The sequence below is a fragment of the Canis lupus genome, chromosome 30 (assembly GCF_011100685.1).
Source record: "Canis lupus familiaris isolate Mischka breed German Shepherd chromosome 30, alternate assembly UU_Cfam_GSD_1.0, whole genome shotgun sequence".
NCBI lineage: Eukaryota > Metazoa > Chordata > Mammalia > Carnivora > Canidae > Canis > Canis lupus.
In genome coordinates this window covers 21,432,257-21,457,273 of record NC_049251.1, presented here as the reverse complement: position 1 = coordinate 21,457,273, position 25,017 = coordinate 21,432,257, and the positions used below count along the sequence as shown (strand labels likewise).

At 38.4% G+C, this 25,017-nt stretch overlaps 1 protein-coding gene across 5 annotated transcripts in view; it reads left to right on the top strand.

Moving 5' to 3' along the window:
• The window catches only part of NEDD4 (NEDD4 E3 ubiquitin protein ligase), a 122,885-nt gene extending 99,186 nt beyond the window's left edge, over positions 1-23,699 (top strand). For 3 of the 5 annotated variants that reach the window (XM_038580487.1, XM_038580488.1, XM_038580489.1), the window contains 17 exons: positions 672-791; positions 2,635-2,835; positions 4,726-4,806; positions 5,027-5,081; positions 5,178-5,236; positions 6,280-6,345; positions 10,266-10,495; positions 11,863-11,984; positions 12,077-12,147; positions 13,234-13,329; positions 13,660-13,733; positions 14,008-14,068; positions 16,496-16,555; positions 16,638-16,745; positions 17,353-17,449; positions 20,070-20,142; positions 20,667-20,921. In XM_038580487.1, coding sequence (XP_038436415.1) covers positions 672-791; positions 2,635-2,835; positions 4,726-4,806; positions 5,027-5,081; positions 5,178-5,236; positions 6,280-6,345; positions 10,266-10,495; positions 11,863-11,984; positions 12,077-12,147; positions 13,234-13,329; positions 13,660-13,733; positions 14,008-14,068; positions 16,496-16,555; positions 16,638-16,745; positions 17,353-17,449; positions 20,070-20,142; positions 20,667-20,769 — 1,677 coding nt within the window. In that variant the 3' untranslated portion in view covers positions 20,770-20,921. Of the gene's footprint in view, positions 1-671; positions 792-2,634; positions 2,836-4,725; positions 4,807-5,026; positions 5,082-5,177; positions 5,237-6,279; positions 6,346-10,265; positions 10,496-11,862; positions 11,985-12,076; positions 12,148-13,233; positions 13,330-13,659; positions 13,734-14,007; positions 14,069-16,495; positions 16,556-16,637; positions 16,746-17,352; positions 17,450-20,069; positions 20,143-20,666 lie in introns of all 5 variants that reach the window. The other 2 variants (XM_038580485.1, XM_038580486.1) reach the window with 2 other exon arrangements.
• Positions 23,700-25,017: the final 1,318 nt, after the last annotated feature.

Genomic DNA, 25,017 nt, shown 5'->3' with positions numbered 1-25,017 from the left:
TAGGGGATGGTGTATCTGGTGAACAGACCAGTGGTGATAGATTTTATGTGTAAAGCATGTTGGGGAATCAGGCCAAACCTTGAAGAGTCTAGTCTGGTTCAAAAGACAAAAGGAAGGCCAAACCTGGACAACTTTAAGTAAACCTGGGAATAACCAGACCTCTTTGTTCATTTGTAATAAACTCATAAGTAACAACTCCCCAGCCCTTACAGAAAGAAGGCAGGGGTGACTCTTGAGTCCTCACATCTGGGCGATAAATTCTGTAGTTAGACTAGACCTGGCTCAGATCTCAGCTCCATATTAGCAATGTATCTGTTAGGAAATTAGCCCAATTTTCTAAGCTTCAGTTTCCTTGTAAATTAAAACCAGCTAGTAATAGCAATTATCTCATTAAGGTTTGTGTGGATGTTAAATGACATGATCTGTATTAAAGCATTTAGTGTGTCATTGTCATGTTTTATTAATGTTGGTATCACTCTCATCAGTATGGTCTGTTCTGGTTTTTCTTTAAGCGAAATGTTGTATACTTCATTTCATATACCTCAACATAGGACTTTAAAAAATCTAATTTTAAAGAGAGAAGGCAGTGAAAGAGGATTGTTTCTTTAACAGGATTGTTAAAAAGATTGTTTCTTATTAACATTCAGTTTTCCTGTTATTCTTCACTTTAGCTTTTGCCTACTTCATCTGGATTACCACCAGGTTGGGAGGAAAAACAAGATGAAAGAGGAAGATCATATTATGTAGATCACAATTCCAGAACTACTACCTGGACAAAGCCCGTTGTACAGGTATCATGCAATCTATCTGTTAACTTGTTTTCTTACATAATTTAAGCCATCATATTCCTGTGGAAGCTATTGCATCGTTTTGTGGTATATATCAGATGCTGCTAGCATCTTTTTTTTTTCTTTAGATTTTATTTATTTATTTGAGAGACAGAGAGAGTGAGCAAGAGCATGAACAGGGTGAGGGATGAGAGTCAGACTCCCCATCAAGCAGGGAGCCCAACTCAGGGCTCCATCCTGGGACTCCAGGGTCATGACCTGAGCCCAAGGCAGATGCTTAACCTGAGCCACCCAGGTGCCCCTGTTAGTGTCTTCTAATTGTTTGCTGACATTGGTGCCTCCCATTTCCTACAGATCTCTAAAATACATGATTACCACTTGTTATCATGTAAAACAAATTCTACTGGGAATAAAAGGACAGAGTAAATGATCTGGTCCATTGGATAATTTTGTCATTTGAATGGTTAAGATCATTATTTCACTAAAAGATAATCTATTAAAGAAGTTTGTCGTGATAGTACTTTGTCCTTGGCAACAGTGAGTGCGTTTTGTGATATTTCCCTGTTAAGTGTTGAGGAAAACGTTTGTTTTATCTTATCACCCTTTCTCTTACTGGGACATTTTTTAACACTGGAAAGTATAGAGAACAATAGAGCACATACCCATTTTCTTAACACCCAGAATTTACCACCATTAACAAATTACCATATTTGTTTCTAGACATTTTATTTTTAAAAATAGAATCTTACAGGAGCGCCTGGGTGGCTCAGTCAGTTAAGTGTCTAACTTTGGCTCAGGTCATGATCTTGGGGTTTCGAGGTCAAGGCGCCCCCACTCTACCCACCCCCCCCTTAGGCTCCCCACTGAGGGGGAGTCTGCTTCTCCCTTGGCCCCTCCCCCCATTCATGCTTGTTCTCTGTCTCAAATAAATAAAATCTTTTAAAAATATATAAAAAAAAAATAGTACAGATAAAACTAAATTCCTTTTAGTCCAGCATTTTGTCCCACTACCCAGAGAGAAGCATTATCACATTATCTGTTGGGTGTTCTTGCCAGTCTTTTTTTTTTTTTTTTTCACTTAAACAGTAGAAACTTACTTATCACAGTTCTGGAGGCTGGAAGGCCGAAGTCAGAGTGCAGCATTTTGGGTCCTGGTGAGGGCCCTCTTCTGGACTGCAGACTTCCTCTTCTTGCCATGGCCTTGCACAGTTCTTCCAGGCTCTGTTATACACACTTACGTAGAGAGCCAAAATGATGCAAAGTAGTGTTTATGTTCCTGTGTTTCAGATTTTGAAATTTCATTATCATATAATTCTAAATCTTTTTTTGTTCAACATTGTTTTAAAATCCTATCCATACTGTTTTATATATCAATCCAGGGTTTTTAAGTACTGCCTAATATTTCCTCAAACAAATAAATTTCATTTCAATGATCCATTTCTGCAGCATATATTAGCCATGCATTTTGTTTGCCCAGCATATGAAACCACTTCTACATACGGGGAATTCCACACTCTGCATCTTTGGGACCAAGCAGAGAGAGCCTCCTTTGAGGGGTGCTGTGCAGCTCCCCTTGCCATTGGGCGGGATCCCTCGGACCTAGCTTCCTCAGTCCTGTGCATCTACTTGCAGACTTGGATGTTAGCCAGCATCATCGTACCGCTAGAGAATTAGCTGAGAAATTAGAAGTTATTTTAAAATCAAAGTTTAACAAAATGAGTCTGCAATGTTTAGGTCTATTTAGGTTTATTTCTAAGTATGTATTCTGTTTGTAGGTTACCTTTTAACCACAGCTGTTTGTGTGTTCTCTATAAAACGTGACAACATGACTTAATTAATGTGCTAGGCCACGGTGGAGACCAGTCAGCTGCAGCCAAGCCAGAGTGCGGCATGTCCTCAACCACAGGTCCCCTTGAGTGAGTCAGCGCAGCAGGGGACCCAGGCGGCTGAAATGGAGCAAGGATTCCTCCCTAAAGGCTGGGAAGTCCGGCATGCGCCAAATGGGAGGCCTTTCTTTATTGACCACAACACCAAAACCACTACCTGGGTAACTTTAATACTGTCCAGTTTGAATTTCGAGCAACAGTCTTAACTCTTACATATGGATAGTTCCCTGTAACCTTTAGATGTACATTAATATAACCTGCATTTTCTCATATTTTTTAAAGAGATGCTGAATTCTTAACAGTACTGTTTCTACTCATGAAATATTTATGCCTATTTTTAATATTTTTGGGGATTGTTGAAATACATTTACCTCCTATTTTTAACTCATAGACATAAATACTTAGGAAGAGATTTGTAATAATCCTTTACCCTTATATGTATAAAGATAGATATAAAGAGATATATGTATGTCCTATTTAATACCCAACAACTTTGGGGAGGCTAGTTAAATACAATTTTTATTTTAAGATAAATCTTAAAGTTGTTGAGCAGTTCGTTCACCACTAATAGAAAAATTACTAAAAATCAACAGCAGACGACTAGATTTTGATTAATTCATTTAAAAGACCAAAGTCAGGGCAGCCCCAGTGGCGCAGTGGTTTGGCGCCGCCTGCAGCCAGGGGTGTGATCCTGGAGACCCGGGATCAAGTCCCATGTCAGGCTCCCTGCGTGGAGCCTGCTTCTCCCTCTGCCTGTCTCTCTCTCTCCTTCTCTCTCTGTGTCTCTATGAATAAATAAATAAAATCTTTAAAAAAAATAAAAATAATAAAAGACCAAAGTCACAAATAAATAAATAAATGATCAAAGTTGTGGGTGCCTGGGTAGCTCAGTGGCTGAGCATCTGCCTTTGGCTCAGGTCATGATCCTGGGGTCTTGGGATCAAGTCCCGCACTGGGCTCCCCTCAGCAACCCTGCTTCTCCCTCTACCTGTGTCTCTGCCTCTCTCTGTGTCTCTCATGAATAAATAAATGAAATCTTAAAAAAACAAAACCAAAGTACCTTAATAAAACTAAAATAGTTTAATAAATTATTTAATAAAATAATATTGAAACAGGGGATCCCTGGGTGGCTCAGCGGTTTGGCGCCTGCCTTTGGCCCAGGGCGTGATCCTGGAGTCCCGGGATCGAATCCCACGTCGGGCTCCCGGTGCATGGAGCCTGCTTCTCCCTCTGCCTGTGTCTCTGCCTCTCTCTCTCTATGTCTATCATGAATGAATAAATAAATCTTAAAAAAATATATTGGAACAATAATATATATATATATGTGAATCCAAACAAATTGAATTTTGTTTTTTTTTCAACAATTTGAATTGACCCTAATTATGAATTGACCTTAATAAACTTTTCAAGCTTACCTCCCTAACTTTAAAAAATGTTAATAGATCAACACATTAAGTGCCAAGAAGTATATTCAAGGCCTCAAAAATTACATTGGTCTAGTTTAATGTCCTGTTCATTCAAGCAGTTTTTATTTAGAGAAGAGCCCTATATAGTGACCCAGTCCCTAACGAGTGAGGCATAATTCTCTGAATGGTTTCTGTGAAACAGATGATGAGTTAAAACTGATCCTACTCTGAGACCTGAGAACTGAATATTGTAGCCTGGGAATGATGGGTTTTAGACAGAGAAACTATTATTTCACAGGTAAAACAAATGAAATAAAAATAGACTTTTATTTTTTATTTATTTTTTAAGATTTTATTTATTCATTCATGAGAGACATACACAGAGAGAGGCAGAGACATAGACAGAGGGAGAAACAGGCTCCCTGCAGGGAGCCTGATGTGGGACTCAATCCCCAGACTCGGGATCATGGTCATGACCTTAGCCAAAGGTGGATGCTCAACCATTGAGCCACCCCGGTGCTCCAAAAGTAGACTTTAAAAGAGAGTATTTTAAATATCAATTATGTTAGAAAACATGGTAACAGATTGACTTTCTTGATTTTAAGATTTGTGTGTGTGTGTTGTTTTCTTTATTTACCATAAAAGGAAGATCCAAGACTGAAAATTCCAGCTCATCTGAGAGGAAAGATGTCACTGGATTCTTCCAATGATCTGGGGCCTTTACCTGTAAGTTTATAGAATTGCTAGCAATCTAATTTGGCTACCTCAAACATTTTGTATTTTGGAATAAGTAGTTCTTCAACAACTATAAGTAATGTTATTATTAAAGAGTATTGCTTTCTATTAAGCATGAAATATGCAAATTAACCATATAACCAGCGCCGTTTTTCTACCCATACATATAAAACTCTCTCCTAAAATAATTGAAATACATTCTTCATTATAGCCAGGATGGGAAGAAAGAACTCATACAGATGGAAGAATCTTCTACATAAATCACAGTATGTGCAATGTGATTTTTCATTATATTATTTTTTTGAAATACTGAATATTGTGCAGGAAAATAAAGAACACCTTTTTTTTCTCTCCCTCTTCAGATATAAAAAGAACACAATGGGAAGATCCTCGGTTGCAAAATGTAGCAATAACTGGACCAGTAAGTCTCTTTGTGTCCGTGTGATTGGTGGCATTGTCCTCTCACCTGTCTTTTCAAGGGTGAATAGTCAAGGGCATTATCCTACAGACCCTGAGAGGAAGGCACATCTGCAATTCTGTTCTCTCCTCACCCCACCCACTCCAGGCCTCAATTATTTGAAAAGAGCATATAAACTCATTGTCCTTACCCTTGCAATAGCCTTGGGAGACTAGTGAGCCAGATAGTCAAATGCTAAGGCAGTGGGCTGCTGGGCTCAGGCTGGTACTTGCCATTGCCTGAAAAAGAATGTTGGCAATCAGCAGATCAGAGAGGATCCAAGAATGTACCAGATGAAAAAGTAGATAAGCACCCAATGGACTCCAGGGGCCTGTCTTGAACTTTTTGGTAGAGATAACTATAAATGCTGGCATATAAAATACTCATCTTTAAGCATAACTGTTATAGTGTATGATGTTTATACTGCTCTTGAGTCAGGTTAATGGTAGGAAAAATAATTTTCTTCTTTAGATAGCTACTTGTTCCATATTTTGTTTTTGAGAATTTAACTGTTTTCTAATTCACAAAAACAAGTAAAATTAAAGATCCAGTTCTTTGAAATGACTCTTCAGTCTTCATGTTTGGTCTTTTAAAATAATGGGTAAAAAAGGCAATTCCTCAGAGTTCAAGGAAAAAAGTACATTTTTCAAATTGCTCCCTTAATGGAGAAATCACTTTGAAAGTCTGTTTAGAAATGGAAATTTTCATTTCTAATATTTCACTACTTGGAAGAAATTTCCTGTTTCTGGCTTTTTGCATTTCAAGAATATTGCATGATGAAAATTACAGTTATGGGAATTGCTGAATACCATTTAATCTTAAACAGAGAAATTAAAATTTTTTAAGTTTTGTATTTGTTTTCCTTCAAATTAAACTCTTCTTTCCAAATATTCTCTTTTAATGCCTTTAACTTATGTTCATAAAACACTCAGAGGGGAACTTTTAAAATTGCTCCAGAATAAAAACAACCTAAACTTTCTTTATTTTTCTAAAATTTTCAACTCAAGGCAGTGCCCTACTCCAGGGATTACAAAAGAAAGTATGAGTTCTTCCGACGAAAGTTGAAGAAGCAGGTTAGTTATATTTACGTTGAGTTCTTAGGAATGATTGTTATATAGACTTAAAGTGTGGAAAATGCATTTTTAGAAGTAATAGAGAATTTATTCTATATTTTAACAACTTTGAATCGTTTCTTATAGGGAAAAGTGGCTATTTTTTTACTTGCTCGGTGTTATATATCATCAAAAACCACAGTTATGTTGTATTTTTCCTTATTTTGAAAGATATCTTGTAATATAAAACAATAGTATTAAAGTTTGCTTTTAAAGAGCTCTCACTTGGTTTCCTAGTGGGGTTTGTGGAGCTTGGGCTTGGTTGAATCTGAACAAGCTCTGGAGATTATGCCCCAGCCTCATGCCTGATTGTGTAGGAGGACTCTAGATTCCTTTTCTGCTTGGACTGTTGTTTTCTAGAGATAGTTATTCATACTTTACAGCTTTCAAATATGACATATCTCTGCATAATTTGAAAATACAACTGTGATTGTACCAGTGTTCTTGTTGCTTGTATCCTTCTGCTTCATCAGATGTGTGTACAATATTTTTTTCCATCACCACAAATCTAATATTTGAAACTTAAACTCATCATCTGCCCATCTATTTCATTTCTGTTGATGATGATCATTCTGTAATGCCTTTCTAATTTGCTCATACTTTTCCCCTTTCCCTGCAGTTTAGGAATACTACCATTAGGTGGCTATATTGGGTTACATTTTCTTGCATCCCTAAGCCGGAAGCCTGCTTTTCCAAAGATTCAAGATGGTGGGTCTGCTACCACAGAATTTTCTTCATCCAAAATTTAACAAAAAATGAAATAGATTTTTAGTGCAAATATTTTGTGCCTTAGTGAAAGCCTAAACTATAAGCAACTTTTTAAACTCATCCTCAGTTATAGCTTTTTGTTAAAATTGTTCTGGAAATTGGCTTTCTACTTCTTAAAGTTCTTTGGGATTTTAAGACTTTGTTGATCTATTGGCCTGGTAAATATCTTCACCCTTAATGAAAATATTATTGGTGGAAAAGAAGCACAAGTTTCTCCATTTGCCATTCTGAACACTCAAAAACATATTATAATATCCAGTTGTGAATGTCTTCCAGGCAGCAAGAGATATGAAACAAAGCCTCTCCTAAACAGGTCACAGCACAGAAAAACTGCAGTGAAAGTAGTAGTATTTATGGAGCTCTCACTGCAAACCAGACATTGTTCTTAGCAAGTTACATGTATTCATGTAATCTCTATACCAGCTGTATAAGGAAGTAACTGTTTTTACCATATTTTATATGTGAGGATAATGCACAGAGAGATTAGGTGATGTGATCAAGTCCCATGGTTATTAGTGGCAAAGCCAGACAAGTGGTCTAGCTCCAGAGTCTATGTTCTTTTTTTATTTTTGTTAAAGATTTTCATTTATTTATTCATGAGAGACACAGAGAAAGAGACAGAGACATAGGAGAGGGAGACGCAGGCTCCCTATTGGGAGCCCGATATAGGACTCAATCCCAGGACCCCAGGATCATGACCTGAGCCAAAGGCAGACGCTCAACCACTGAGCCACCCATTTGCCCCCAGAGTCCATGTTCTTGACCAAAATGACATTTATGGGTGATTAAGAGAAGGTTACCCAGAATGCAGCAAAGGTATATAAAGAGATAAAAACATGAAAGAAAGTATAAGAAACATGGACTCGTTCCAGAAGGAGAGACTCAAGAGCATGGGGAAGAGGCTAAGAACCTGCATCCTTAGTTTATCAAAAAGTCCCTGATAGGATTAAAAAAATCTATGTGCAGACACATAACAGCAAAAGAGCAGACAGCAAGACAGAAATAAAAATGTTTAAAAACTACTGCTACAAAACCTTGAGTTGTCTTTAACCTTTTCCTCTGCCTTCTCCTTAACATCTCATTGGTGAAGAATAAGGGTGCCTAGTCAGTATTGAGCTCACCACATGCCAGATACTGAGGATGCATATGAAATGCATTATGCCCTTAAATTCTGAAACAGCTCCATGGGGTGACTATTATTACTGACAGATGAGGAAATCAAGCCTTAGAAAATCATGTGAGGGGGAGCTGAGATCTGAACACAAGGCTCCTGACCCCAGAATCCATGCCCTGGTCCCCTCCCCAGCCCAAACATGGAAGTCGCTCCTCTTGCCCTCTTTCACTTCCATTTCCATTCCTCTCTCACAGGGTCTCTTTCAGGGTCTGTAACTGGCCAGCTGCCTCTTGCCTCTCCTTAAAAGCACCCCATTAGTCTCCAGAACAGTCTGATTCCACAGCTCCCCCCAGGCTGCATCTACCCTTCCTCTGCTCTGACCCCAGACTGCTTTTCAGCTTTCTCCTGTCACTGCAACCCTTCCCTCCCTCCTACACCCTCTCACCGTTAAATACATTAGCCAGCCCCCCTCCACACCCCCCATGCTCTTCCCTTAGCCTGCTGCTCTTCCCCTGCCTCTCCTCCAGGTCAGGACTTGCTTTTAAAGCCTCCTGGATCACCTCACTTGCAATTGCAACTCAATCTTTTGGGCCCCACAGAACATTGCTTATATCTTTATTATTATTATTATTTTAATATTTTATTTATTTATTCATGAGAATACACAGAGAGAAGAGAGAGACAGGCAGAGGGAGAAGCAGGCTCCATGCAGGGAGCCTGACCTGGGACTCCATCCCAGGTCTCCAGGATCAGGCCCTGCGCTGAAGGTGGCACTAAACCGCTGAGCCACCCAGGCTGCCCTATATCTTTATTATTAGCAATTCTCTTACTCTTGTAAATGTCAGGATTAGTAACATTTATATTTTTTTCTCACACAAGCTAGATTATAAACTCCTTGAGGGAGGAATCATATCTTATACCACATTTTTATTCCCTTTCCTCCCACTTCCATTACTGTAGCTATGTAGCTGGGGCCTAGCCCAGAGCAGACCCCAGTAAATGGGAGATCACTTGGCAGCCCAGGATCCTAGTGTCTAGTCTAAAATTGGTTTTCTCTGATCTTGCCTTTGTTTTTAATTGCATAAGCAGCAGAGGAAACTGCCTATGTTATGCTTCTATTTTTTTTATAAAAACTGCTTATATTATTATGTTTCTGTAGGGCTTTCCTTTTTTCCTAAATATATTAAGAGTGAAATTGATTTTTTCTTCTTAAAAGTAGCCCTCTTTTCTTCTTTTGAAGTGACCAAATTTTCTCTTACCATCTTACACTTGAACATTGCACACAAAACAAGAATAAAATATTCAGACATCTTTTTATAAAATTTACAATAAGAGCTGTCTAAAAGCATAGTTACCTGCATTTGTCACAGAAGCAAAGGATGTACAAAAAAATCGAGACTTGAGAGCTCGGGGCTCTCTTAATTTTTGTCTTCAGCTTCTTCCCCCATAAAATGGAAAGTATATTAGTCGCTTCTTCCTCATGTTCTTATGAGAAGCAAATGAGTTAACCCATTAAAATGCTGGGAACAGTGCCATAACAGTGTTATGGTCTGTAAATGTTAGAACCTATTAAGGAATACAGCAGGATGGGCTCCAAGGAGGAAAGATGGAGGTTGGGAAAAACCCCAAACCAACAGACAAGCAACAAAGAGCAGGTGTTGGCTACACTGTAGGCCATCGGACAGTCTTCACTGGAACTTAACATGGGAAGGACTGTTCATGAAATGCCTTCATGTGAGCATGATGGCCACTATTGATACCTGCTTCTTCTAGTATAAGAATCAGAAGTCTGTAATATTATGTGATTAGAGAAAATGTGTGAATTCTTTTGTACCATAAAAGAAATATTAGACAATATTCCTAGTCATGCTTTCCCTAAAAAAGTGTCCTGGGCACAGGGAAGAGCACAACGGTTTTTTTTAACTTTCATGAAAAATAAAGTTGCCAACATGTTGAATTGATTATTTAAACTGTAGGTTTCTCTTCTCTGGGTTTTCAGAACGACATTCCAAACAAATTTGAAATGAAACTTCGCCGTGCAACTGTCCTTGAGGACTCTTACAGGAGGATTATGGGTGTCAAGAGAGCGGATTTCCTCAAGGCTCGACTGTGGATTGAGTTCGATGGTGAAAAGGGATTAGATTACGGAGGAGTCGCTAGAGAATGGTTTTTCCTGATCTCAAAGGAAATGTTTAACCCTTATTATGGGTTGTTTGAATATTCTGCTACGTAAGTAGTTTCACAATGACTATACAGAAAAAAGTCGCTGCTTTGAAACTAACAAAGAGTTGTATGATGCAAGGAAACTGTATCTTACAATGTGCCAGAAAAGGGAAACTGTAACTAATGTGTCAAAACACTCTTAAAAAAATTGTGGCAAAATATACATAACATAAAACCATTTTAGCCATTTCAAGTGTGCAGCTCAGTGGTATTAAGTACATTTACATTGTTGTGCAATTGCCAGCACCGTCCATCTCCAAAACATCCATCTCCAAAACATTTTTATTATCCCAAACTGAAACTGTACCCATGAAACACTAACTCCATTATTCCCGGGCAGTCATCATTCTGCCTTCTATCTTGGTGAATTTAACTGCTTTAGGTACTTCTGCATAGAAGTAGAATTGTACAGGATTTTCCTTTTTTTTTTTTAATTTTTTAAAAATTTATTTATGATAGTCACACAGAGAAAGAGAGAGAGGCAGAGACATAGGCAGAGGGAGAAGCAGGCTCCATGCACCGGGAGCCCGACATGGGATTCGATCCCGGGTCTCCAGGATCGTGCCCTGGGCCAAAGGCAGGCGCTAAACCGCTGCGCCACCCAGGGTTCCCAAGGATTTTCCTTTTGTGACTGACTTATTTCATTAGCTATGCCCTCAAGGTTCATCCATGGCATTGCATATGTCAGGATTTTCTTCCTGTATGAAGCTGAGTAACACCCCATTGTGTAAAGGAGCACCACATTTTGCATATTCATCATCGGTTATTGAACATTTGAGTTGTTTTCCACCTTTTGACAGAAATGGCTTTTAAAAAAAAAAAGATTTTATTTTATCTATTCATGAGAGACACAGAGAGGGAAGAAGAGACATAGGCAGTGGGAGAAGCAGGCTCCCCGTAGGGAACCTGATGCGGGACTGGATCCCAGGGCCCTAGGATCATTCCCTGAGCTGAAGGCAGATGCTCAACCACTGAACCACCCAGGAGTCCCAGAAGTGACTATTTTTAAAAACATTAAGTCCAGGGGTCTAACATGGTTCTAATAGAGGTAAACAACTTCCAAAGAGGGAGCTAATTTATAGTTTTGTCATATTAAAATTTTTATTTGAGGGTAACCTGGGTGGCTCAGTTGGTTAAGCATCTGCCTTTGGCTCAGGTCATGATCCCCCAGTCCTTGGATTGAGCCCCACATCAAGCTCCCTACTCAGTGGGGAACCTGCTTCTCCCTCTCCCTCTGCAGCTCCCTCTGTCACTCTCCCTGCATGTGCATGTGTGCTCTCTGTCGAATAAATAAATAAAGTCTTTTTAAAAATAAAATAAAATTTTTATATAGAAGTATAGAGAGAAGCATTTAAATGTGGTTGTCTTTACAGGGATAATTACACCCTACAGATAAATCCAAACTCTGGATTGTGTAACGAGGATCACCTCTCTTACTTCAAGTTTATTGGCCGAGTAGCTGGAATGGCAGTTTATCATGGCAAACTGTTGGATGGTTAGTATTAAACATAAAACTTTTTTTTAAGTATAATTATCTCATTTGTTTCATTTGTTAATCATTTTCAATATATTTGATTTTTTTGAAAGGTTTCTTCATCCGCCCATTTTACAAGATGATGCTACACAAACCAATAACACTTCATGATATGGAATCGGTGGTAGGTCTTTTTTCCTTATCATGTAGAGAAAGTATGATTTAGCAAGCAATCGGATATTTTAAAGTTAAAATTTGATGATGAAGAAATTAATAGATTATAATGTTCCCAAATACAAATGAACATTTTTCCCAACATTCTAATACAAAAATTTTCTAATGCCTAATAATATTTTTAAAATTTTACAATGGACCAATATGTGTATCCACCACCAAGATTCCATACTGTTTTTTTTTTCTATACTTACTTTATTACCTACCTATCCATCAGTCCACCCGTGTGTCCATCAATCCATCTTCTTTTTTGATGCAGAATGCTATAGATATCAGTAAATTTCTCCCTAATTACTTCAGTATACTATCAATGTTTGAATTATGATCTTTTATGATGAATGGCATATGTTTGCAAAATGACAGTCCAGAGGCAAGGGCTTGTGGTTAGGCTACTCTAAAGAAGTGGAAACCCAAGGACTAAACCCCTGACTGTAGCCCTGCTGCCTGAGCTGAATAGCCTTATAGACTATGTGTACACATGGATTCTAAGATCTCTTCCTGGGGACCAAGTACATTTTTTATTCCTTTCTTGTGACATTATTAATGTGGATGGTATAATTCTTTATGAATCATAAAATTTCATAGTTATTTGAGTTGGTTAATTAAGGTTCTGTATTTCATTTGAGATTTTTCTTTAACTTGGACCAGATATAAATAACAACCTGCTCATAGCTACCTAAACATTCAAGTCTCAAGAGGCCATATGAGAAAGGTGCTAGGTGCTCCTGGGTATCCATGGGGGTTAGTATTCATCTGGAAACTACTTTAGTTGACCCTTCAACTGGATAATCAAATCTTTACCTCCATAGAGATAGATTTCCAAACTGTCAGGCAACCACCACTCCACTGATTTATGCATCTTTTACTCTCACTTACTAGTCATCCCACTCTGTTTATAATACTTGTTGGAATATAAGAAAAGATGTGCTACTACTTTTCATCTTTTGTCCACGTATTCAGATTCTCAGCATACTTTATTTGCAGGTTCAGGTGTCTTTTTTTATACAAATTTTAAATATGCAATTTCCCTATTTAGGATGGTGAATATTACAATTCACTAAGATGGATTCTTGAAAATGATCCAACAGAATTGGACCTCAGGTTTGTCATAGATGAAGAACTTTTTGGACAGGTTTGTAAATTTTGATTAATTGAAATGGTACATAAATTGTGAAACAAATGTTATAACAAGTCTAGAAGCTAAATAATACATATCCTTGACACATTTCTGTGCTCTATTTTAAAATTTATTTTCCAGTAACAAAAGCTGTCTCAGCAAGAATTTTTGCTTTCTTTGACATTTGACTCATTCCATGTTTATTTTAGTAAAACTAATATTTTAAGTTTTCTTAGCTTGTGAATGGATTTAATTTAAAATACTGGGTTTCTGGTATAACTATAATATGTATATTTTATTTTTTTTCACTAAAATAACATATCAAGATATCATGCTTAATTTTAGACACATCAACATGAATTGAAAATTGGTGGATCAGAAATAGTTGTCACCAATAAGAACAAAAAGGAATATATTTAGTAAGTATTTTGTTAGTATGTATTTTATTATGTTTAGTATATACTTTACTGGAAATAATTTTGTAGTTCTTTCTGGGAAGACTCTGTACCTTCTTCCTTCATAGCCAGCGTCTCAATGTTCTTTATTCTCTTTCTGTAAAAATGCTGTATTACCCATTCATATTTATTTTTGGGCTTACCTAGTCTTTATTTTTTGTTTCCAACTGGAGTAAATATACCTTAAATGTTTTTCTTCATTCATATGAAAAAGATGAAATATTTTGTTTCTTTTTAGTCTTGTAATACAGTGGCGATTTGTAAACCGAATCCAGAAGCAAATGGCTGCTTTTAAAGAGGTATTCATTTACTTTTGTTTGTTCTTCTGTAATTTCAAAGTATAATTCTTGAGTTTCAAGTATTGGAGTCATCACATGTGATAATTAATGGATGACTTGCTTTTTAAAAACAACTTTTAATTTTTATAGTAAAAAATTTTAAATGAATAGGTGTTCACTGTTAAAACTCATTCAAGAAGCCCATTCAGTTGACATTGACAATCCTCCTTCACACTGGTCATGGATCCTCATCTTTTCCCAGTCATGTCTCCTCTTCCTCCTCCATCTTAAGTTACATTAGATGAACAAGGATCAAGGGTGCTATAGGGAGAGTGGAATAGGCCATTTATTTTCCCACATGGGATCACACTATACATGTTAGTTTGTGACTTGCTTTCTTGTCTTATCAAATATTTATTGGAAATCTTTATGTGTCAAGATGCGCAACTATTTTTCCTTGTGGCTGCAGTTTACTCATAAATCCATAAGGTTTTAAACTTCCCCAGTTAGTGAACATTTAGGCTGTTGCCAGTGCACTCTTGTGTCTTAAACCAACTTAAAACCTTCTGTTAGATATTTATCACGTACTTTTTTATTTATCCGGTATTCAGCACTCACTCTGTATCTGGTACTGCACAAGGCATAAAGACATAGGTCCTGTTATAGGGGGCAGAGAATCTGAAGAGGTGGACAGAGGCAAGCCTGTGCTTGGTAAGCACAGTGGAGAGGTGGAAACCAGGGCAGGAGAGGTGCAGGGAGGGACAGGGAAGGCCTAGGGCGTTTGGCCCGCTACATGCAATTCCAAGCAGAATGAGTGGTCTGTGTGAAGTCTGTCCATAAGACTGTGTGCATGTTGGAGAAAATGCCAGCAGTTCATAAGATGATGCAGGAGGTAAAACTGAGCTGGAGAGCTGACCAGAACTGGGTTATGAAGGGCCTGTTTGCTAACCTGGAAACAAAGGTGGGATTTGACTCTTTTGTGAAAATCCAGTGAGGGGAAGGAAGGTGGTATCAAAGGCTGTTCTATGATAAAACACCAGGATTCAATTTATATTTTAGTCAGATCATTCTGGAAGTGGCGTGTAGTGAGTTAGAGTTGGACAAGGCTAGCAGCAGGGGTGGGGGGAGAAGGTACTCCAGTGATCCAGGTGAGCAAAGGTAAGGGCAGGAACTAAGGTGGTAGTGGTGGGAAGACAGCTGTGTGTGTATCTGAGTGGGATTCATGAGGGAGAGCTGTAGTTCAGGATGCTTTAAAGGATAGAGGTCTGGGGAGGGCAGCATGAATTTGGGGATCATCTGCCTTTGTGTCCTGGAGCTGTGGACTAGGTGAGATGGGAAATTGGAAGAATGGTACGAACAATGAAAGTGGATGGCCACCATAGAGATGTGGGAACAGCAATATGGAAGGAACCAGTGGGTAGAAAAGGAGACTTCAAGGGAAATTAGCAAATGCAGACAGAGATGAAAGAGAAATCATCCACAGCAGACAAAGTTTCAACAACGAAGGTGTTTTCAACAATATCCTAGTGCAAAGAAGTAAAAAAAGATACAGAACTAGGAAGTGTTTATCAGAATTAGCCACAGAGCTGTCTCTGACTTTTTCCAGGACAGCCTGAGGGAAGCAGGGGCACAGAGGGCAGATGGCAGCGGGTGGAGGCAGAGCTGCAGGTGGGCAGGTGGCTTCAGTAAGGTATAATAACTTGGCAGTAAAGAGAAGAAAGATGGTTTTGCTTTTTTGTTTTGTTTTGTTTTTAAATTATTTATTCATGAGAGAGAGAGAGAGAGAGGCAGAGACATAGGCAGAGGGAGAAGCAGACTCCCTGTGGAGAGCCTGATATGGGACTTGATCCCAGGACCCCAGAATCACAACCTGGGCCGAAGGCAGATGCTCAACCACTGAGCCAGCCAAGAACCCCTTTTTTGTTATTTTTAAGGTAGATAAGCTTAAACAAGTATAAATGCATGTAGTGAGCTAATAAAGAGAAGGAGATTTAGTGAGAGGAGCCCTTCGGGGAAGCAGATGAGGCACAGAGAGGAGATAGCACCTGTCTCTGACAGTGGGAAGGGAGACCACAATGATGTCAGTGGCAGTTGGTACATGGAGATGCGTGCAGAAGGTTGAGGGAATTCCATAATCGCCTCTGTTTTGTCTCTCAAATAAAAGTTATCTGCTGTCAGGAAGGGGTAACATGGAGGAGGAGGAAGTGCCTTGGGAAGTGTGGAGAGGTTTCAAAATAGCCATTGTGAGGAATCAGTGAGAAAGAAGAGATTATGGACATGTACATTTTCTTGCCAATACTGGAATCTCAGTTAACTTAAGAACCCAAGACTAGGTGGTGGTAGGAACCTATGTGCATGTGGGATTTCTCCAGAACAACCCAGGAGCTAAAGTAGAGGGCTGTCAATGGAATCTGCTAACCAATTTTTAAAATACATTCCTTCTCCTAGGGATTTTTTGAACTAATACCACAGGATCTCATCAAAATTTTCGATGAAAATGAACTAGAGGTAAGAAATACTCTTATTTTCAAACAGGATTTTTGTGTCCATTATTTATCTTGTCTGTAGTTTGACATTTCTTATCACGTAGCTTCTTATGTGTGGATTGGGAGATGTCGATGTGAATGACTGGAGAGAACACACAAAATATAAGAATGGCTACAGTGTGAATCATCAAGTCATACAGTGGTTCTGGAAGGTAATTGAAAGCTTCTGTTTCTGTAAATTACTTTTCAATAGATTCAGTCATATTAACTATACTAATGGATCACATAGAGATAAGACACAATGTAATGTACTGTATACATCTACCTTCCGGATATGGCTGCAACCTCCATGCATATTTATAGATAAGTCAGTGTTCAGAATGTAGGAAGTCATGGGAACAGCCGTGGTGGGCTCTTGGTTCCTTACCAGCAGTAGAACTGTCCAAGAGAACTTGTAATCACCTGCAGTGCATTCTCTGGGCCTCCTGCATGGCTGCTTTAAATGTTATTTTCCATCTAATTGAGAATTGTGTGTGTTACTCAATAATATCAGTAAATATCATTTTTAAAAAGCCACGAGTCACATCCAAAAAGATATTTTTGTCACTTTATTAGGCTGTGATCTCATCCCACAGAGTTACTCTGTGTTTTTAGGAATTCTGTAAGCCACCCAGAAACACAAATGTAACTAACAGATATATGTAAATTTAATAATGGATCATTAATACCATAATTAAATTCTGATAACATATTTTTTAAGATAGTTCTGTTACTTTTTTTCCTAGGGATGTACCTAAATGCTGTTTTTCTCTTATTCAGGCTGTTCTAATGATGGATTCAGAAAAAAGAATAAGATTACTTCAGTTTGTCACTGGTACATCTCGAGTGCCTATGAATGGATTTGCTGAACTCTATGGTAAGAATTTGCTGCAGATCATTAAAAAATGGAGTGATGCCACTTGTCTTTTTTATTGCTGATTAGTTGTCAAGCTTCTTTCATTTATACAAACACTGGGCTTAATAAAAAAGAATTAAGGGTTTTAAATGATTTACTGAGATACACTGAAGTAGGCCAGAATATATGTACACCTTCTAATCAGATACCAAAGGATAAAACATGAAATGCCTCGAGTTACTTTCCATTCTTGAATTTTAAATTTGATTCCTGCTACATATTCCATCACAGAAAGAGCATTGTCTGTGGGGTGATGGTTTAGGGCAACATGTAACGTCCCACAGAATGTTAGTAAGTATTCAGCAGGAAACAGAGTTCCATAGTAGAATACATTTGAGGAAAATACATTCAGAACCTTTACTATGAAAAAAAGGGGTTTCAAAACTTATTTGATCATGGAAGATGTATATGTGTGTGCGCGCGCACGTGCGCGCATGCGTGTGGTGTGTGTGTATGATGTTTGTGTATGTGCAGGACTAGGGACAAGACTACATATCTTTCAATATTCAGAATAGTTACTATTAATGGAGCTTTCTATAAAGTGAAATTCTGCATATCCTATCAAACTGTTTTCTAGTGGATATATTTAGAGGTGTGTTTTGAAAGAAACAAACAAACCTGCTGTTTCTGATATGGATCAACTTTTCTCAAATCAGCTATTTGTTGGAATGACATTTACTTGCTTTTAAAGATACTAAGAGGAATACATCTTTCAGGGAAGGTGTAGCTCAGGTTGGAGCCCTGCTCAGAGCAACAGCAAAGTTTAGAATTGTTCTGGAAACTACAAGTCAGAACTGCAGCCTCAGTAGTTGCTGAGCTGAATTTTTCATGCAAAGAGAAAGCTGCTGCTGTCTGACGGGATCACCAGCCCCGTCCATCTCCTTGGCAAACCTGATCTCCTTTTTTTTTTTTTTTTTATTTTTTATTTATTTATGATAGTCACACACAGAGAGAGAGAGGCAGAGACACAGGCAGAGGGAGAAGCAGGCTCCATGCACCGGGAGCCCGACGTGGGACTCGATCCCAGGTCTCCAGGATCGCGCCCTGGGCCAAAGGCAGGCGCCAAACCGCTGCGCCACCCAGGGATCCCAAACCTGATCTCCTTAAGTTCCATGTGTATCTGTTTGCAGCACCTGTCAAGCAGCTGTTGCTTCCTCACCTAGAGTCACCATGCTCAGTGAGAAGAATGAGATAGGAGCTGTGCCCTAATAAATGTGCCCCTGCTTGCCCAACTGGATTTCTTTGCATTTGTCTTTTCAGTGGTTTCCTGTGACTTCCTCTCCTTTTCTTCTCCCATATTTTAGCCAGTTACAGTAGGGAAAGATCAAGGCAGGCTGAACACCCCTTTCCATGTCTAGCTCCACGTCCTCCTTTTATGCAGTCCGGGCCTACAGCCATCCATTGGTTTCATGAATTGTTTGGAATTTGGGGGAAATATCCCACACATGGGGCCAGACTTGGTAGTATTAGAATATAATTCAAATTCTTATGCATTTTCAAAAAGAAGTCACTTCAAGCTGTTAATATTATAATACAGTATTATCTATTCAATAAAAGGGTGTCTTAGTTGACTTAAAGGGAGTGTTCACAATGGATTATTTAGGTGAGAGAGTCAAGAGGCAGGGAAATATGTACGATCCCATATTATGGAAAACCATGACAAGAATACTGAAATTTTAACTGAACGTAATTATGATGTGTGATGTGTGAAAAACAATGCTTTTTGAGAAAACTGTAATATCAAGAATATCCAGTATATTTAGTGCTGCTTCTGGCAGTTATACTCACACACATAATTAGGTATGACTATAAGACATGGGGAAAAGTATAGAAGGTTCTGCATTGGGTTGTCAGCACTGATTACCTGAGTGATTGGAGGATGTTGAGACTGGAGGGAAGGGAGAACTAAGTGCAAACTTCAAAGAAAAAAGTTTCTGAAAAAAAGAAAAGAAAAGAAAGTTTCTGAAAGTGTCCATAATAAAAGAAAAATGCAGCATGGATCACATGCTTACCTTCACACAAAATTCCATTTATACACACACACAATGATCCATGATAGAAGGTTTACTCAGATTTGAGAGTGGACTTTGAGGTGATTTTTACTCCCTTCATTATTTTTTCCCTATTGCTTTAATTTCCTTGCACTGAGACTAGATAATCAGAAAAAAATAAAGCTATTTTCAGCAGGACTGGAAAAAAAAAAGAAAATATTTATTTTCTCTGTGTACCTGTGAAGGAGATGGTCATGTGGAGACACAGGGCTAGCACACAGCAAAAGTCCTAGAGCTCTGGTACCCTAGAGGCCCAGTGATATGGTGACCATGCGTGAGTTGCTAGGAAGGAAGCTTCATCTCGTGGCTGGAAAATGAAGCCATCAAGGACACCACAGCCTTCTGTGAGTTTAAAGAAACTAGATTAGTAGGTTTAAGATTAGTATGTATGTTCATTAGTAGTATGTTCACTATTAGTAGTATGTTCATAGATCAGTATGTTTAAGTTCTACACTGGAAAAAATGAGTTGTGAAATTTTAGGGATTCCTATAAAGAATAAATGAGACCAAAGCAACTCTTTTCTTTGCAGGCTCAAATGGACCACAGTCATTTACAGTTGAACAGTGGGGTACCCCGGAAAAGCTGCCAAGAGCCCATACATGGTAAGCAGTTTTTTCGACCCTTAGAGAACACGTTTTCAGAGAGTGAAGCTCCTCTAACAGTCTGGGTACAGAAGGTCTAGCCTGCTCTGTGTCAGTGGCAGCTATGGAGGAGGGGGAGAAGAAGGCAGAAACAATGCAGATCAGGTATGTCTTTGCCTGGCAGGCCTGGGCTTGGAGACCAGGAAACTGAACAGTGGAGAGGCCCATCTCACCCATGGACCATGTGTGGCCCACCATCACATGAATGATGGGTCATCCCAAGAGAAGCTAGAACATACCCTTTGGGAGGTTAAATTAACAGAGGAACCCAGACATTTGGAGGTCAAAGTGGGAGTGAGAGAGGACAGCACCAAGACGTCATGGGATGAGTCCATGCCTAGAGCCCAGTACTGTATCTTCCTTCTCCTCTGGTGATAAAATGCCTTCTAGTATTGTTGAACACATCACGAATAGCATTATCATTGGCCACCATGGCACTTGCTTTGTCAATGTCTGTCGTAACCAGGTCCTCTCTGTTCTTTCAGCTTTAATCGCTTGGACTTGCCACCCTATGAATCATTTGAAGAATTATGGGATAAACTGCAGATGGCAATTGAGAACACTCAAGGCTTTGATGGCGTTGATTAGATTCCAAGTAACAACCTAGAGTGTTTCACTGCCACTTTTGTCTAAGCAAAATCTTGACTTAAAATTTTCCAGGGAACTACTACAACTTGGCCTTTGTTTCTTCCCAGATAGTGGAGAAAAACCCGATAAAAGTATTAGAAGAAGCAGTATGACAACCTTACTGTTATTTCATTCACTTTTAGATAATACGTTGCATTCACACAGCTGTTTCTATCTTTAGAGTTCCCACTCTAGGATTTAAGTCCCTTGTGCCTGAAATAGTTTTGTCCTTAACATTTACCTCTTTTACAGTATTTGCCAGGCAGTTCTTTCTTAAACTACTGAAATTATAACTGTGAAATATTTGTGATAAGTGTCTCGTGTGAAAAGTTGGATGCTTTTTGAGAAGGAAAACCGAAATTTGGAAAAGAATACTTTAATATTGATTAAACTACAATGTATTTCATGCTGCCTACAGCTATTTATTGTTTTGTAGACCTGCCTCCTGCACCTTACTGCCCAGATTTTTGGAAAAACCTTGGAAAATGTGTTACCTTTCTTTTTCGTCCACTGACTCCCTTGCAAAAAAAAATTGTTTACTTCTTAATTTTAAAAGTATTTGGCTTTTGTGAATATGTAGCATTACTGAACAAGGTGGTTTGTAAGATGTGTGAAGCGAATTAAGATTCGCAGTGTGAAGAGTATTAACACCTTTGCCTTTGCCTGTATATCTTTATGGTTCACTGGCATAATCATTACTCCTCCGTGTTTAAAGCAAAAGAATTCCTTCTTCAGACACTACACTAAAGCTTCACAGAGCAGTGTTTCTAAATATGCCTTGAAGAACTAAGTTAAATGTATAGTACCTGCTTTTACTAGTCATTCTTTATACTTGCACAATTATGTAGTAAATATATGTTTACAGGGTTTATTATGTTTACAGATTAAGCTAATTTCTGTAGTTGCATTTTTATATTTTTAGTATCTCTCTTTAGTCAAAAAACCAAATAATTTGTTAAACATAACCAAAGAACAGTTGTAATGAGTAATTTGTATTAAGCCTATTACCCACATTTCTTATGCTTTTTTAAAATACTGTTTACTATGAAAATGATGTTTTACTATAAATCCAAAATTCTTTGGGAAAAATGCGACAAGTAGAATCCTACTTTAACCAAATTGAAGTATGTAGAAATCATGTGCATGCATTCAACAAATGTGTACTGAATGCCTGCTGTGTGCCTAGCCCTGTGCAAGGCCCTGGGGGTGAGAGCTGTCAGCTTCAAAGAAATCTAGCTCAGTCCTCACCTCAAGGAATTTACAGATATGTAAATGAGTTTGTAAACAGTCAAAAGTAGCAGTGAGCAGAAGGAGGCAAAAGGGAATGTGTTCTGTACACCTGCGAAGATGAAGTGTGCCAAGACTTGTATTTATGTTTCATACGTATATTAGAATGATTACATAGAAAATGCTCTTGCAAAAAGTTAAACCTGTTTCTAATATGGCATCTTGGTGATTGAGGAGTAATTGTAAATATATGTTATAAATCTTCTTAAATACATATGTATACTCAGAGAGTTGTAATTTTAGTATATGTGCTGCTGAAGCAAGCACTCGGAGAGTTGTAAACAGTGCTTCTGATTACTGGTTTAAGTTTGTGGGGTATGACACTATGGGTACTTATCAGCACCTGGTAAGGATCTCCAGTGTGACAAAGTAGCAAAACTGCTTTCCACACACCACCTCTGCAGCACAGCTTGGGGAAGGTCATTCACAGATTGGTGCACTCTGTGTTTTATTTTCACCTGTGTTAACTAGCATTCAGGCAAGACCACCGGATAGAGTACTAGTTTTATCACTTACCAACTGTTTAAACTGAAGCAACTTACTTAACCTCTCTGGGCTCCTGTTCTTTCATCAAAGAACAATCATACCCACTCTCATTGTCAGGGAAGATTGTTGTAAGTTTCAGAGAGCTGCTTTGTGCTTTGTGTTGACCAGAAGATGCTTTGTGCTTTGTGTTGACCATCAGATTTTATCAAATCAGGTATGCACACTAGCTACACTCCCAAAGAAGAATCTCTTCCTTTAAAAATAAAATGTCTGCTAACAAAGAAGTAGGAACATCTCTGATGTTGACTATATATGTATGTGTGTGTTTATATATGCCATCAGAATTCATTTTCTCCACATCAGCAAAGTAATATTAATATGGGCCAATGCATTTTGAAATGTCCTCATTGTAGAGAACTTAATGTGAAAACTATTTTTGTTCACACAGGATTTTGCCATATAATTGTTTATCATTTCTGTGAAATATAGCAGATCAGAGTTTGAGAAAATATAAAGCTTGCTTTTCATCTGACTGATACTCATTTGGATGGTTCTGTGACAAGATATAAAATAAGATATTAATGAAACCAGACACTGCCACCAGCTCCCAGCGACAGACCATCATCCCCTTCATCTCCAGTTGTGGCTGATGGTCTGCAGGGTACCTGTATCAAGCCACACAGCCTCTCATCCCAGGTAGAAAAGTGTCCCAAATGCACTCTACAGGTAGAGAGTGAATTGGGTCATCTTCATAAAGCAAGGATGTTCTATTTTTCTAGAAATTATAAGCACTTAATTTTAACCTGTATTTTCTCTGTAATCAAGCAAACTTTAACATAGACATAAAATTGGAAAACAAACACATTTCACCCTAACTCAAATTTAAATGGAATGTTTTCATTTTTTTATTTATAATGCTGAAATGATCCTACAGAATTACCAAATTTAACACAATTTGTTTTGATTATAAGCCATTTGACATTGTTTTTAAAAATCTTCTTGTATGGTAAATATATATCAAGATTAATGTATCAAATTTATTGCATACTTTAAAGTATAAAATCATGTTTAAAAATCTTGATGCCACAAATAAAGTTCTATTCTAATAAAAACAAAAACTGTGGTTCATTTTTTTTTTAATTTTCTCTTTTTTTAAGATGTATTTATTTATTTTGGGAAGAGAGCCACATGAGGCCAGGGAGGGGCAGAGAGAGGGGAAAGAGAGTCTGAAGCAGGCTCTGCATGGAGCAAGATGCGGGGCTCAATCTCACAAACCCAAGATCATGACTTGAGCCAAAACCAAGAGTCAATCACTTAACTGTGTCACCAAGTGCCCCACCATTATTCATTTTTTATTCATTTTTTAAATAGAAATGTTTCCAAGCAGGTATTCTGGGTGATATATTCTGGTCTGGTCCTTTGCAGCCACATAAGGAATTCTCATACCATCTTGAATTTGTATCTGATGAATTGGCATGATTATTAAATTCATAATCACAGATCATCTCTACTTTACAAATAGGTCATATTCTAAAAGTCTGGTTGTTAGTAAAAGATCCTGAAGATAATATAATAACAAAGTTACAAGTGGACTGGATTTCAGACAAGCTGTTGCTCAGTCTAGAAGCCAGCTTTGTAACCAACCATTATTTATAAACTTGTTTCTATGAAAGCAGGTGTTCCAAGTATTAATTCAGAAATATGTATTTTTTCTTTCTTTTAGGCACCTGGAAGTTTCCCAGTTAGAAGGGAATCCTAAACTAATTCAAGCCAGCCCTGGGAAGATTCCATTCCCGTTCCCTCTTTGTGCTAAAATCCAGACCATAGCTTTTAATCCTTGGGAGTCGGGCCACTTACCTCTCCACTTCCGCCCCTTGAGGGCTAACCAGCTCTGCAGAAATGAGCCCACATCATGCCTCCTTGTACAGGAAGGCATTTGCTTTGAGCACATCAAGGGCAGACACATTCCTCTTATAAAGGATATTAAGCTAAATGTTAGACTCTTGGGGCCTCACTACAAATAAAGGGCTCCAGTAGATTTGAGGGTATTTTTCTTGAAAGTTAGATTAACACTAAATTAGTGTTAATGTTCTTCCAGTCTCTTCATCTGCAATATATCCAAAGCAGGCCCTCCATCCCACACCACTGTTTCGTTTCTAGTCCATAAATCTGATCTGGTCATTCTGCCAAAGAACCTCTGAAAGCTCCCCAGGACTGGAAGCCTGAAGCCCAACCTGTTGGCATGAAATGCAGTGTCCTCAGCTTACTGTAAGAGTTCCACCTTCCCTCACAGCCCACTAAGGCACCCTGTGCTCCACCCAAACCAGGCCTCTCTCCAGCCTCTAACTGCTGCAGCCTTCTCAGTGCCTGCTTGCCGGGCATGCTTTCACCTGTCATGTCCACTTGAGAATTACTGCTTTTGGACCAATGGAAAGG